Source organism: Geotrypetes seraphini, chromosome 7 (assembly GCF_902459505.1).
Source record: "Geotrypetes seraphini chromosome 7, aGeoSer1.1, whole genome shotgun sequence".
Lineage (NCBI taxonomy): Eukaryota > Metazoa > Chordata > Amphibia > Gymnophiona > Dermophiidae > Geotrypetes > Geotrypetes seraphini.
This window is the reverse complement of record NC_047090.1, coordinates 189836151-189850259: the sequence shown is the minus strand read 5'-3', so window position 1 is coordinate 189850259 and position 14109 is coordinate 189836151. Positions and strand designations below refer to the sequence as shown.

The window sequence follows — 14109 nt, the reverse complement described above, 5'->3', positions numbered from 1 at the left end:
TGCTATAATATTATATGAAGGAATAATTGAATTATGTAGAACGAATTCGTAGAAGTCCTCTCTGGCTTTAGACCAGCTTTATGGTGGGACATAAAATAGAATACAAGAGAGGGATTCTTCTAGTTCCTTGTTACTAATTTTGCAGGCTAGTATTTCTAACTGGTTGGTTATTTTGGAATCTACTAAGTCAAGTTCGAGTTCTTCCTTAAGGATAACTGCTAATCCTCCCCCTCTTCTGTCCTCGCGATTTAGCATGTGAATTTTAAAGTTATCTGGAAGAAGGTCATTTAATATTGGATCTTCTTCAGACAATAGCCATGTTTCCGTTAGAAAGAGACAGGCTATTTGCTTGCTGATGATCCAATCTTTGATTAAGAAAGCTTTGTTCCTTACCGATCTGGTATTGAGATAAGCGCAGGGAACAGAAGTGGATGTGATGGGTCTGGTGAGTGTGGTGGTTCCGATAGGTTTTACTTCCCTTGTTCTTTTTTTAAGGGTACGATATTGTCTTCCGTTACTTGTGATTACTTTAATATAATTTATTCTTTCTTCCTATTGGTTGATTAGAAGCCTAATGGGTGCATCAGGGTAATATCCAGAGTGAAGTTGTGGATGGAGTGAGTTAACATCCTTAATGTTATTGCTTATTAAATAGATCAATAGGAGATTCATGTTTGCAGATTATGATTCCTTCCTGTGACAATAGCTATGTTGGTTTCCCTGTCACTTCCAGTGTTAAGTTTGGTTCGAAGCTGCAGGGGGCATCGGGAGTCGGAGTTGGTCTCCCACGCCGACCCGGTCTCTTTCCCCTGCCACGGGATGCTGAGTTTTGGTTGGGGCAGCTCCCGATAGCAGTGAAGCTGCCCTGAAGCAGAAGAAAGTAAGTTCGAGGCCGCGGGGAGCGTCGGGAGGTGAAGCTGGTCTCCCACACCGACCCAGTCTCTCTCCCCTGCTGCGGGACGCTGAGTTTCAGTTGAGGCAGCTCCCGAAAGATATAAAGTTTTAAACGTAGACTGGTTGTCTTGTCTATGCCTCAAATGCATCCTTATACATGAAACTTTTTAAAACACTTTGAATTTTTCTAACAAGGTTTCCCCACGTAGATAATTTGGCAAGTTATTCCAGAGCTGAGGAGCTATGACTGAAAAAATCGCAGATCTCCTAGTGCCTATGACTTTTAGGGAGGGGATAGTCAAAAGATGCTGATCTGTTGATCTGAGGATCCTAAATGGAGTATACGGTATAAAAAGACAGTCAAGAAATAATGGTGCATTTGATAGTTGGATTTTAAAGGTTAATGCAATTTTGTAAGTGATTCTATAAGAGATTGGTAGCCAATGTTCTTTTTTCAAAGTGGTGTCACATGATCATAATTTTTTGAATTGGTGATAATTTTTATTGCTGTATTATGTATAATTTGTAATCTTCTCAATTCTTTTTGTGCTATGCCCTGATACAATGTGTTACAATAGTCTAGCCTAGATATAATTAAAGAGTGAATTAAGATGTTAAAGGCTTCTGGTTTTAACACTTTAGCTAAGGATCCGATTAGTACAGAAACAGTTATTTACCACTGATTTGATTTGATCATGATATAAAAGTCTCTGATCTAGGATTACTCCCAGTATTTTTGTAGTTGTTACTATTTGTAGTGGAGTTTTATCTAAGAGTATTTGAGATGAAAATGTTAGATTATCTTACCATGGTATAAACATTGCTGAAGATTTTGATATGTTTAATGCTAACATGTTGTCTTTAAGCCATTGACTGATTTGCTTCAACTTAATGTTTATATTATTTATGTCATTGGGGGCCTTCTGTATTCAATGGGTATAAGAGTTGAATATCAATTGATTGACTAAGGGTAAGTAGAGGTGACAGAAAAATGTTAAATAGTAGCGGTGAGAGAATTGAACCTTGAGGTATACCAAAGGAATTAGAGTAATTATTTGATGTAGAGTTGTTGAAAACGACTTTTGATGAGCGATCTTGAAAATATGATTTGAACCAATTCAATAATTGGTCTGAAATGCCAATGAAGGGATAATCTCAAAGGCTGAGGATAAATCAAGTGATACCAGAAGAACAGATTTGGGCTATGTATCGACTCTGTAGATGCAGTCCAGCCTGAGCATAGCAGAAAGAGATACAAGCAGCCATCCAGTTGGAGATGGTTCACTTAGAAATTGGATGTCCCAACTTGTTCGGATCGAAAAAGACAAAAAGTTGAGGAGCAGATCTGTGTGGTTTGGTGCGTTCTAAGTAGAAGGCCAAAGTATGCTTACAGTCCAGGGTATGAAGAGCTGATTCTTCAAAATGAGAAATGAGGACCTGGAAAAAACACCGGAAGTACAATGGATTGGTTGAGATGAAATTCTGAAACCACTTTAGGTAAGAATTTCGGATGAGTTCGAAGGACCACCTTGTCATGATGGAAAACTGTGAAAGGTGGATCAGCAACTAAAGCTTGCAGCTCACTGACTCTTCGAGCAGATGTGAGGGCAATGAGAAACACAACTTTCCAAGTGAGGTATTTCATATGAGCCGTAGACATTGGTACATATGGAGGCTTCATCAATTGAGCAAGAACCACAATGAGATCCCAAACCAGTGGAGGCAGTTTGAGAGGAGGTTTGACACTGAAGTAGAAGGAAGAACCAGGGTTGCCTGGGCCACCAAGGAGCTATTAGAATCATTGTGGCATGATCGTTCTTGAGCTTCACAAGAGTCTTGAGAATGAGAGAGAATGTAGGGAACGCATACAGGAACAGATTCGTCCATTCCAGAAGAAAAGCATCTGCCTTGAGGCGATGAGGAGAGTATATCCTGGAGCAGAACTGAGGCAGTTTGTAGTTGTGGGGAGACGCAAAGAGATCTATTTGAGGAGTTCCCCACTGAGAAAAAATGTGATGAAGAGGCGAGGAATTGAGTGTTCATTCGTGAGGTTGCAGAAGGTGACTCAATGTGTCCGCCAGACAGTGTTTCTCTCCTTGAATGTAGACTGCTTTCAAAAAGATGGTGTGATGGATCGCCCAGTCCCACACCCTTTGAACTTCTTGACAAAGAGGGAGAGAACCTGTTCCTCCCTGCTTGTTGACTTAGTACATGGCGACCTGATTGTCTGTCTGAATAAGGACCACCTGGTCGTGAAGAAGATGCTGAAAAGCTTTGAGAGCATTGAAGATCGCTCTGAGTTCCAACAGATTGATATGACACTGACGATCCATGCTGGACCAGTAGCCTTGAATACGGAGACTGTCGAGATGAGTCCCCCAAGCGTAGGTCTTGGAATCTGTCATGAGGACCTTCTGATGGAAGGGTGTCTGAAACAATAAACCTCTGGAGAGATTGGAAGAGAGCATCCACCAGTGGAGAGACTGTTTCAATGAAGGAATGACTGTAATGTGTTGAGAAAGTGGGTCCAAAGCCTGCGCCCACTGAGAAGCCAGGGTCCACTGAGGAATTCTGAGGTGAAGTCTGGCAAAAGGAGTCATGTGAACGGTCAAGGCCATGTGACCGAGTAATACCATCATGTGTCTCGCTGAGAGTGAAGAAAGGTAAGACACTTTGTGGTAAAGCTGAAGAAGAGCATCCAGACATTGCTGAGGAAGGAATGCTCTGAGTTGGATAGTGTCCAGAACAGCTCCGATGAACTGCAAAGTCTGAGATGGCTGAAGGTGGGATTTGGGAAAGTTGATTTAGAATCCCAAGCTTTGTAGGAACCAAAGTAGTCTGTTGGGTTGCTACAATAACCCCCTGAGATGTTGAATCTTTGATGAGCCAGTCGTCCAGGTAGGGGAATACCTGGAGACCATGGTTCCATAGTACTGCTGCAACCACCACCAGGTACTTGAAAACTCTTGGAGATGATGCCAGGCCGAAGGGTAGTACTCTGTACTGAAAATGCAGATTCCCCACCTGAAATCTGAGGTACTGATGGGAGGTTGGATGAATGGGAATGCGAGTGTAAGCCTCCTTGAGATCTAGAGAACATAACCAATCGTTCTGATCTAGAAGGAGATAAAGGGATGCCAGGGAGAACTTGCAAAACTTTTCTTTGACCAAAAATTTGCTGAAGGCCCTGAGATCCAGTATGGGCCGCAGATCACCCGTCTTCTTCGGAACTAGGAAGTAGCGGGAGTAAAACCCCCTGCTCTGCTGTTCCAAGGGAACTTCCTCGATGGCATGGAGATGAAGCAGAGCTTGAGCTTCCTGAAGAAGGGCGGTCTGGGAAGGATACTTTCTTGGAGGAAGCTTTGGTGGAATCTGAGTGAAATGAAGAGAGTATCCATCCCTGATTATTGACAGTAAGTTTCAAGTTTCAAGTTTATTTATTCTTGATGAATCGCCTATATAAATTGCTAGGCGATGTACAATGAAATAACATGTATTAATAAGTGAAACAAGTACAATATTAATAGTGACATAAAAAAACAAATTTGTTGGTAGATAAAATATAACATACTTTACAAACTGATTGTAAACCTAATTTAAAATAATGTGTGGGTAAAACATACATGACATGTGTGGTTAAGTAGGGGAGTAGTTACAGTTTTTGATAGAAGAGAAGAAAAAACATAAAAGGGAAAAACAAAAGGTGGGTAATAATGGCTGTGTTAAAAAAAATAAAAGAATAATAAAAAATATTAAACTCAATAATGATTATAAAATTATCAATTTTATTAGTCCTAAGTTCCATACGCATCTTTAAAAAGAAAGGTTTTTAGCGTTTTTTTAAACAATGTTAGGTCTTTTAGTTCTCTAATGTGTTGGGGTAAGAGATTCCAAGAATGAGGGGCAATAACTGAGAACATGTCTTGTCTTCTAGTTCCTATCATTTTAACAGAGGTCAGATGTAATGGTGTCCCATTGATGGTAAAAATGATGGAGATGACCTCCTAAGGGAAGAGGGGAGGACAGAGGCAGAACGATGGAGGTTATGCTCTGTTTGAGACAGTCAAAAAGGCTGAGAAACCTTTGGCGCAGCAGAAGGCTGAGGTTTCTGCTGTTGTTTCTTGGGAGGTGCTCGAGTGTAAGGAGCTGCCCTCTGAGGATAACACCTCTGACAGGATGGAAGAGGCTGAGAAGGTTTAGGAGAAGCTTGCTTAGGTTTTGGTCTGACAATGGAAGCAAAGGATTGCTCATGCTCAGACTTCTTGATGGCGGCCTCTATGGATTCATCAAAGAGGTCATTGCCTTCACATGGAATATTGGCCAGACGATTCTGAATGTTTTGATCCATATCAATGGTGCGAAGCCAGGCAAGGCGGCGCATTGCTACTGAGAAAGCAGTGACCCTCGAGGAAAGTTCAAAGGCATCATAAGAGGACTGAAGAAGGTGCAACCTGAATTGCGCCAAGGTAGCAATGATTTGCTGGAACTCTAAAAGCCTGTGTTGACCAAGGTCTTTAGAAAAACCATGGAGTATATCAATAAAATACTTGAAATAAGTAGTAAAGATAAAACTAAAATTTAAAACCCTGGAGGCAATCATCAAATTTTGATAAAGACGACAGCCAAACTTGTCCATGGTCCTGCCCTCTCTGCCAGGAGGTACGGTTGCATAGACCCTGGAAGGATGACTCTTCTTTAAAGAAGATTCCACAAGAAGGGACTGATGAGATAGTTGGGAGTTCTTAAAGCCCTTGCAATGCACAGTTCTATACCTCGATTCCAGCTTGCCTGAAACAGCAGGAATGGCATAAGGAGTCTCCAGGTTTCGTTTAAAAGTCTGGGAAAGAAGCCTGTTAAGAGGGAGTTTAAGAGACTCCACAGGAGGCCGAGGCATACTCATTTCCTCTAAATACTCAGAGTACTTAGAACCAGCGTCCAAGTTAAGATCCAGGTCCTCACTGGAGTGGTGTTTTCATCATTGGTCTTAGCAAATATAAGAACATAAGTAATGCCTCTGCTGGGTCAGACCAGAGGTCCATCATGCCCAGCAGTCCGCTCACATTAGGCGGCACATTAGGTCCAGGACCTGTATAGTAATCCTCTATCTATACCCTTCTATCCCCTTTTCCTTCAGGAAATCATCCAATCCCTTCTTGAACCCCAAAACCGTACTCTGTCCTATCACGCCCTCTGGAAGCGCATGTGCAATAAATCTTTTTGTAAATTTTCAACAGGCTCTATATGAATTATAAAGTGCATAAAGTGCTGTAAAAATCATTGTTGTAAAATCATTGCTGTAAAACATGTTTGTTGTTTGGAGGTAGCCCTGTTTTTCCAAGCTGTTCTTTGGGCACATTTTTTCTTTTCTTTTTTTGACCTTTTTTAAATCTTTTGATGAGTATTAACATTATTTTTTGATTGCCACTTTTAATCTTTAGGGGATGTTAGTTTATATATGATTGCAATTTTCCAAATAAGGAATTCATTATTAGAATTCTTTATTAGTTTTGGATTAAGGTTTTTTGAACCATGTAATTTTTCCCATATGATAACATATATTAGCTATATAATAAGTTTCCATCTTTCAATAAAAGATTTTTTTATTTTTGGAAGTATATTAGTATTGTAAAGGGTTTTCTTTTGAATTATGAAACTTTATTTATATGAACATAGTTTTCACCAATAGAGAACGAGTTTCCACCTTTCAATAAAAGATTTTCTATTTGAAATCACACTAGCACCGCTATAGCCGTTTTTTCTATACAATATATTTTATTCGCTAGCTTTTATATCCAGCTTTAAGCTATTTTAGTTTGGGTTAATTCAATTTAAACTTGTGTTTGGCATTTGTTATTATTCTAAACTTTGATTGGCTCCAGTGTAAGCGTTCTACATAAAACCTGACGCCATTTTGAAATGATTATGGGCAACAGAGGCTGAGTGCAGTGCTAAGAACAGCGGTGGTTTTAGCTCAAAGAAAAGGTTTTTTACCAAAAGTAAGTTAAATCCCTTTATAAAGGTTAGTTTTATCTTCTTATAATTACATTACTAAGCAAGTTCTAACATTGTTTTACAACATAGTGCTCACAGACCCACATTGCTTTAAATTATGCCAGGCAGCTTTTGATCTGTGAAAGGGCTGACAACTGTGGAGTTCTTTTGATCAATCATAGCCTTTAAAAGTTCTTAGGGGCAAAAATAATAATATAGTTAGTTAAAGAACAGCTATGTTAGATTCAAAGGATAGAACATGAGGAATAGTATTGTTTAAGTATCGATTGAGAATTCCTTTGCGCATTGTATTTTCATTCATTAAATCTTTTATAATTTATATATTAGATTTCTTATATAATATTTAAAATATTACAGAATATTAATTTGTAATGAAATGTTATACTTAATGCATATATGAGAGTTAATCAAGTATGTATCTTTAAGTTCATATGAGTTTAACTGCTACACTTGTTGTAACATGCAAAAATGAATAAAGAATTAAAAAAAAATAAAAAATAAATCTTTTATGTATCAATAGCTACCCCAAGTGGCACAATAATGAATTGCTTTCTAGTTAAGTTTTTACAACAATGATTTTTTCATCCTTAACAGGGTCTAAAAATGAAATAGACTAAAAACATATTTCTGAATTTATATTATTTATGAACTTTAGGACTAATTAATTTAAAAGTTAAAATTTAACAGTTTAGATTTAAAATTGGAAATTTAAATTATTTATTAAATTGATTTGATAAATTTATGATTAAATAATTAATTAATAAAATAATTATTTTAATGTTAAGCTAGATCTGTTAGGATGTCACTTTATATTAAATTAAATTATTTATTAAGGGATTCATGGTTTGTTTGTTTTTTGTAGATGTTGGTGCTTGTAACTAAGGAGGCATAGCCCCTGACAAACTAGAAGTGAAATGGTTGGGCAGCTGTCAGGCGCAAAGATAAGTGCCTTTCATTTACAGCACTCTATGCACTTTATAACTGAAACTGAACTCGGAAAAAACTAAATTCCTACTACTAGAGAAGGAAAAAAACCATCTTTCACAGAACTGGAATTAAACACAATCAAGTACCCAATGCAAAGCACACTTAAGATCCTGGGAATACAACTAGACAGAAACTGCTCAATGCAGACTCAAATCCACAAAATCATCCAAAGAGCATTCTTCACAATGCATAACCTAAGAAAAATAAGAAAATTCTTCAACAAAGATCAATACAAGATATTAGTACAATCCCTAGTACTAAGTATTGTAGATTACTGCAACAGCCTCTACTTATCATGCCCAAACTACATGATAAAAAAACTACAGACTGTCCAGAACACGGCCCTCAGACTCATCTACTCTCTCGGCAAATATGACCACATCACCAATGCATACCTAAACTCACACTGGCTACCAATAAAAGCAAAATCCCAGTTCAAATTCTACTGTCTACTATACAAAGTAACACATGGAACAGCACCCAGCTACCTAAACAACCGACTATACCGTAACCTCTCACACAGATTAAGGAGAACTCAGAGCCTATTCATTTACCCCCCTCTCAATGGTACCCGACGCAAGAAACTATACGACAGCCTTTTGGCGACACAGGCAGCGAAGATTGACACTACCATCTCCAATCTACTGATCAAATCAACAGACATTAAAGTATTCCGAAAATAAATCAAAACTCATCTCTTCAAAAAACACTTCCCATCATCTTAACCTCACTATAGCACTAGAAAATACTCTCATGAACACCACCACCACCACCACCACAGCAACACCTCAACATTGTACAACTCATTACTGTATCCTGATTGTATTATTTCTATTCATCACAATAACCTATTATATATCTACTCTTTGCTTTTTAACATCACAATAACCTATTATATATCTACTTTTCGCTTTTTAATTCTCCTGGAAATGACCAGACTAACAATTGTAACATGATACATTCTTGATTCTATGTACTGTAACGCTCCTGGAAATGTCCAGTCTTCTAACTTGTAATCCGCTTAGAACTTCAAGGCACAAGCGGAATAGAAATCACTAATGTAATGTAATATAGAGCCTGTTGAAAATTTACAAAAAGATTTATTGCACATGCTATTTGCTAAGACCAATGATGAAAACACTACCCCAGCAAAGGCATAAATAGAATTACAAGTAGTGCCTTGGGTGTTTGAGGTCTAGTAAGAAATCCACTTATTATAGTTTTGTCCTTATCATTTGTTATTGATAGAAAAGGGGTGCCTCAAAACACAATCGAGTTTGGGCACAGGTTGTTGTGTCCCTAGGCGACTATTTCTGAGCACTACATAAATATTTTCAAAAAGGTTTTCTGGTTGCATATTTTTTATTGAAATTTATTTGGATTGTTGTTTAATTTCAGTAGTTTTGAAACCGTAAAATCTGATCATTTTATTGATCCCTGACGTTCTGGGAAGCAGGGTTAACACAGACTTTTTGCCAGGATTGGCCAATTCTTAGCACAAGAGTTGATAGTGATGAGGTCTGACTATGCCTTCTCATTTTTTTGAAGGAAGATGAGGTGACTTTTGAATCATGAGACAGAAATCAGAAGGGGAGAGTTTTGACAAGATGAATCTGGTACAAACACCAACTGACAGTCTATGATAAGTTTAGATAGTCACGGCTCAAATTGGCTTTCCAAACCAAGCACTTGTAGGTTAGCAGTCTGATTCCTGATTTGACATTGCTGTGATGAAATATTACTTTGAACACTAGCTTTGTTGTTGAAATTTTTGGCTACTCTGTTCTACTGCCAAACATTTGAGCCTCTGCATCTATACAGCATCTTTAAGGAAAATTCATTTCCACATCCTTGGAATGCAAAATTTTGTAATACATTTCAATGTAAAACATACCCAATTTTTGCTGGCATATAGAGCATCAGGGGCACAATAGGAGAATCACTGTTGCCATAGATAATGAAACCCATCTCCATGAGCCGTCGGCGGAAGTAACGGGTGTTTTCTGCCAGCTGTTGCACACAGTTCTGCCCTGGACAGAGAAAAAGGAACACTGTTAGGAAAGAGGCTTAGCACTGAGAGACACTGGCCAGTTAAGCGCGCTAATAACAACCTATCAAGCTTTAAAAGACGCTACTGCACCATCTTTAATGAAATGCCAACGGAAGGTAAAGGAAAAACAAAACAATAATTTCCTTACTAGCAGGTAAATAATTTCTTGAAAATCTATGACAAATATGAATAAGCTCAAATGTATAATCGATAAATCCATATTAAAAAATAGAGTTAAAACCTGGCTCTTCAATTTCACGTCTGGTTTTTAGACTTGGAAAATTTGAATTTGGCCGGTCAGCAACTGAAGAAGCGCATAAGTGAAATGGGAAAGCTCCACAGAGCATATCATGTATTGCCCAGATCCAGCTAAGTGAAACTTTCATTGCTTACATTTTGAACTTGAATCGAGTTTTGTATAGATCGTCCAGTAATAAGACAGAACGTTATATAGTATAAAATTCATGTCTGGACTTATTAAAGGAGGTTATAGCTCATATATAAAAAAACAGGGCAAGAAAGGAGAAATTAGGTTCTTACCTGCTAATTTACTTTCTTTTAGCCTCTCCAGACAGGCATAGGTTAATCTTACAAGCGGATTATATCTCATCATGACCAGCAGGTGGAGACCGAGACAAAACTTTGGAATAGTACATATCATGTGACTCCTCCCTAATTACCTCAGTCTGCCGAATAGCCAAGCAGAACTAAGAACTATAAACAGAAAAAAAAAACAGTACAGTGGTACCTTGGATTACGAGCATAATCCGTTCCAGGAGCATGCTCGTAATCCAAAATGCTCGTTTATCAAAGCGAGTTTCTCCATAGAAAATAATGGAAACTCGCTTTGATACGTTCCCACCCCCCCACCTCCCCCGAGGCCAGGGCGCTGCTCCCCCCCCCTGCTCGCAAAGTCCCTCCCCCCCGCGTGATCCGGCACCCCCCGTGAGAACAGGCACCCCCCGCCCGACCAACTTTAACTCACCCCCACCCCCGTCTGGCACCGGTACGAGAACCGCTCCCCCCCTGCTCAAATCGGCACCCCCCCCCCGCGAGAACAGGAAGCCCCCCCGCCCGACCAACTTTAACTCACCCCCCCTTTGGCACCGGCACGCAGCCCACAAGTGCCAGTACCACTTGAAGATCTTCTTCTTCCCAGTCTCTGCCGGCTTTGAGCATGCATCTGCGCATGCTCAAGCTCTTCTAATTCTCCCTCTCACCGAGATTCTTGGCGAGAGGGAGAATTAGAAGGGCTTGAGCATGCGCAGATGCATGCTCAAAGCCGGCAGAGACTGGGAAGAAGATCTTCAAGTGGCACCGGCACTTGTGGGCAACGTGCCGGTGCCAAAGGGGGGGTGAGTTAAAGTTGGTCGGGCGGGAGGTTCCTGTTCTCGCGGGGGGGGGGATGCTGATTCGACCGGGAGGGGCCTTTGCGAGCGGGGGGAGCGATGCCAGTTATCGGGGGGTGCTCGCAAATCGAGTCAACACTCGGTTTGCGAGACACGTTTTGCGAGAATGTTTTGCTCGTCTTGCAAAACACTCGCAAACCGGGTTACTCGCAAACCGAGGTTTGACTGTACTCTAAACAGGAGTAACAACTAATAAAAACAGGAACGCTGTTGGAAAATGCAAAGGAACAAATGTAGTGGCGTACCAAGGGGGGGGGGGGGGAGATCCGCCCCGGGTGCAGCCTTAGGGGGGTGCACAGCCGGACAGGTTTGGAAAATTACTGGGCTGCGACAGCACTCAGCGGATTCGGCGTCCCCCCCTCCATGACGGCACTCAGCGGCATCGGCTCCCCCCTGCCCCGCGACAGCACTCAAGTTTGGCCTCCTTCTCCCGGCATCAGCAGAACTTCAGATCGGCAACAGGTGCTCAGTCAAAAGCTTCCCTTGACTGAGCTTCCTGTTTCTGCCCAGGCAGTTCAGTTAGGGGAAGCTTTTGATTGAGCACCTGTTGCCGATCTGAAGTTCTGCTGATGCTGTGAGAAGGAGGCCGAACCTGAGTGCTGTCGCAAGGCAGAGGGGGGGCGCCGATGCCGCTGAGTGCCATCGTGGAGGGGGGGGGCGTCGATGCCGCTGAGTGTCGTCGCAGAGGGGGGGGGGGCGCCGATGCCGCTCTGCCGGGGGGGGGGGGCTTGCCGATCTTGTTGCCAAAATTGGAAAGGTGAGGGAGAAAGATGGGCCTGTGGTGGATGGAGAGATTGAGAGAAGGGGACAAATGATGGAAGTGGGGGAAAGAGAGAGAAGGGGCAGATGATGGAAGTGAGGAGAAGGGGCAGATGATGGAAGTGGGGAGAGAGAACAGGGCAGATGATGGAAGTGGGGGGAAAGAGAGAGAAGGGACAGATGATGGAAGTGGGGAGAGAGAAGAAGGCAGATGATGGAAGTGGGGGAAAGAGAGAAGGGACAGATGATGGAAGTGGAGAGACGAGAGAGAGAAGAGGGCAGAGGATGGAAGGAGGGGATAAATAAAAGGAGGGCACATGATGAGGGAAAAGGATTGAGTTAGGGAAATACTGGAGGGGGTGAGGGAAAGAGGTGGCTAGCTGTAGGTAGACAGTATATGAGACCATATTTAGCTCCCAGACTTCTCAGCTGTGGTCTCAGGTCCAATAACCGCTTCCTCTTTTGTGCCGTTGCTCTAGCAAAGTCAGGAACGATGTAAATCTTAGAGTCCTGACATTTTAAATTTTTATTATGTTTGGCCAATTTAATTATTTCAGCTACCTGCTGATATCTCAGTAGCTTAAAAATCAGTGGACGTGGTTCTTTTTGGCTGCTTGACAATCTCGTTGGGACCCTGTGCGCGCGTTCGATTTCCAACGGAAATTTACTTTTTATCGGGAGCACCTTTGGCAAAAAATTGAGCAAAAATCCAATCAGATCTGACTGTTCAATTCCCTCCGGGACCCCAAGCACCCTTAAATTGCTCCTTCGTTCCCTATTAGACAAATCTTCCAGCTCCCTTTTCAGCGCTTCAATTTCTTTACTGTGTTCCTTATGCTGTACACTTTCCTCCTCACACTTTTCCACTCGTTTCTCTATTTGGTCCACTTTCAATTCCATCACTTGCAGTTTATTCGACAAACACACCATCTCTTCCTTGACTTCTTTTATACTTTTAGCACATTCTAAAACTATTTCCTTTACCGCCTGGATTTCCTTCATTATGTCTTTATTTTCTACATCCTCCGGCAGCAACGGAACTGACAGCGGGGAAGCCGTATCAAGTTTTGACCGCTTCACACTTCCTGAGCTGCTTCCCGCTGTCAAATTTTTATTTTGCTTACCCGAAGCCATAATCAATCTCCAATTCACTTTTCAGAGTGAAATTTGAAATTTTTTCCGACTATATTATCTGTCAGTTAGCTTGCCTTCACGGAACTACTCCATTACCCAGCCATCTTCGTCCGCTCCAAAGCCACGCCCCCCCTTGTCTAACCTTTTTAATTTTGGAGGCCACATTTTATATTTTAAAACATTCGAAGGGCCAAAATATACATCATATTTTACTGCATGCTTTGTCAAATAGGGAAAATATGAAGGTGTGTTATCCCCTCCACAGTCTTCACCATCTCTCGTTCATACAACCCCTCCCCACCTGTTTCACCCAGTCTCTCTCTCTCTCATGTACCCCCTTAGTCTTCACTCAGCTACAGAAGAAACAATGGGATCCTACTTCCCCACCATAACACAAGATCCTTTATCTGAAATCCTTGGGACCAGGCACATTTTGGTTTGGGGAATTTTTCTGAATAATTATTAGTCCTCCAACCTTTTCTGCTTCTCACTGCCATCCTGAGTGGAATCTGCAGCTCTCTTTGCCACTTTCTAGCCCTCCGACCCGAACTGCACAGAGGTCAGGAGGAAAGCACATACCTGCGTTGGTTTCAGCATGCGTCACATCAGAGAAACTGACTACTTCTGGTTTGCGTCCAACTTTGGTTTTCTGAGCTTTTCAGATAAAGGATTTTGTACTGTAGTGCTGAAAGTTCAGGCTGGTTTGTAGCTTCAAGTCTTGCGAAACTTGAAACCAAGATTGACCCAAATGTCTGGTACAACATAGCTCAAACTTACAGATAGCTGAGTAATGGTGGGGGAGCAGGAAACCCTCTGCAAGTACCACAATAATTGCCAAGTTTCCAATAGTCAGAAAAAAGCACT

At 41.2% G+C, this 14109-nt stretch overlaps 1 protein-coding gene across 2 annotated transcripts in view; it reads right to left on the bottom strand.

Annotated features, from left to right (window-relative positions):
* Positions 1–14109, bottom strand: part of SPTLC2 (serine palmitoyltransferase long chain base subunit 2) — a 153769-nt gene that overhangs the window by 21869 nt on the left and 117791 nt on the right. For both annotated transcript variants that reach the window (XM_033952120.1, XM_033952121.1), the window contains exon 10: positions 9788–9923. In XM_033952120.1, coding sequence (XP_033808011.1) covers positions 9788–9923 — 136 coding nt within the window. The remainder of the gene's footprint in view (positions 1–9787; positions 9924–14109) is intronic.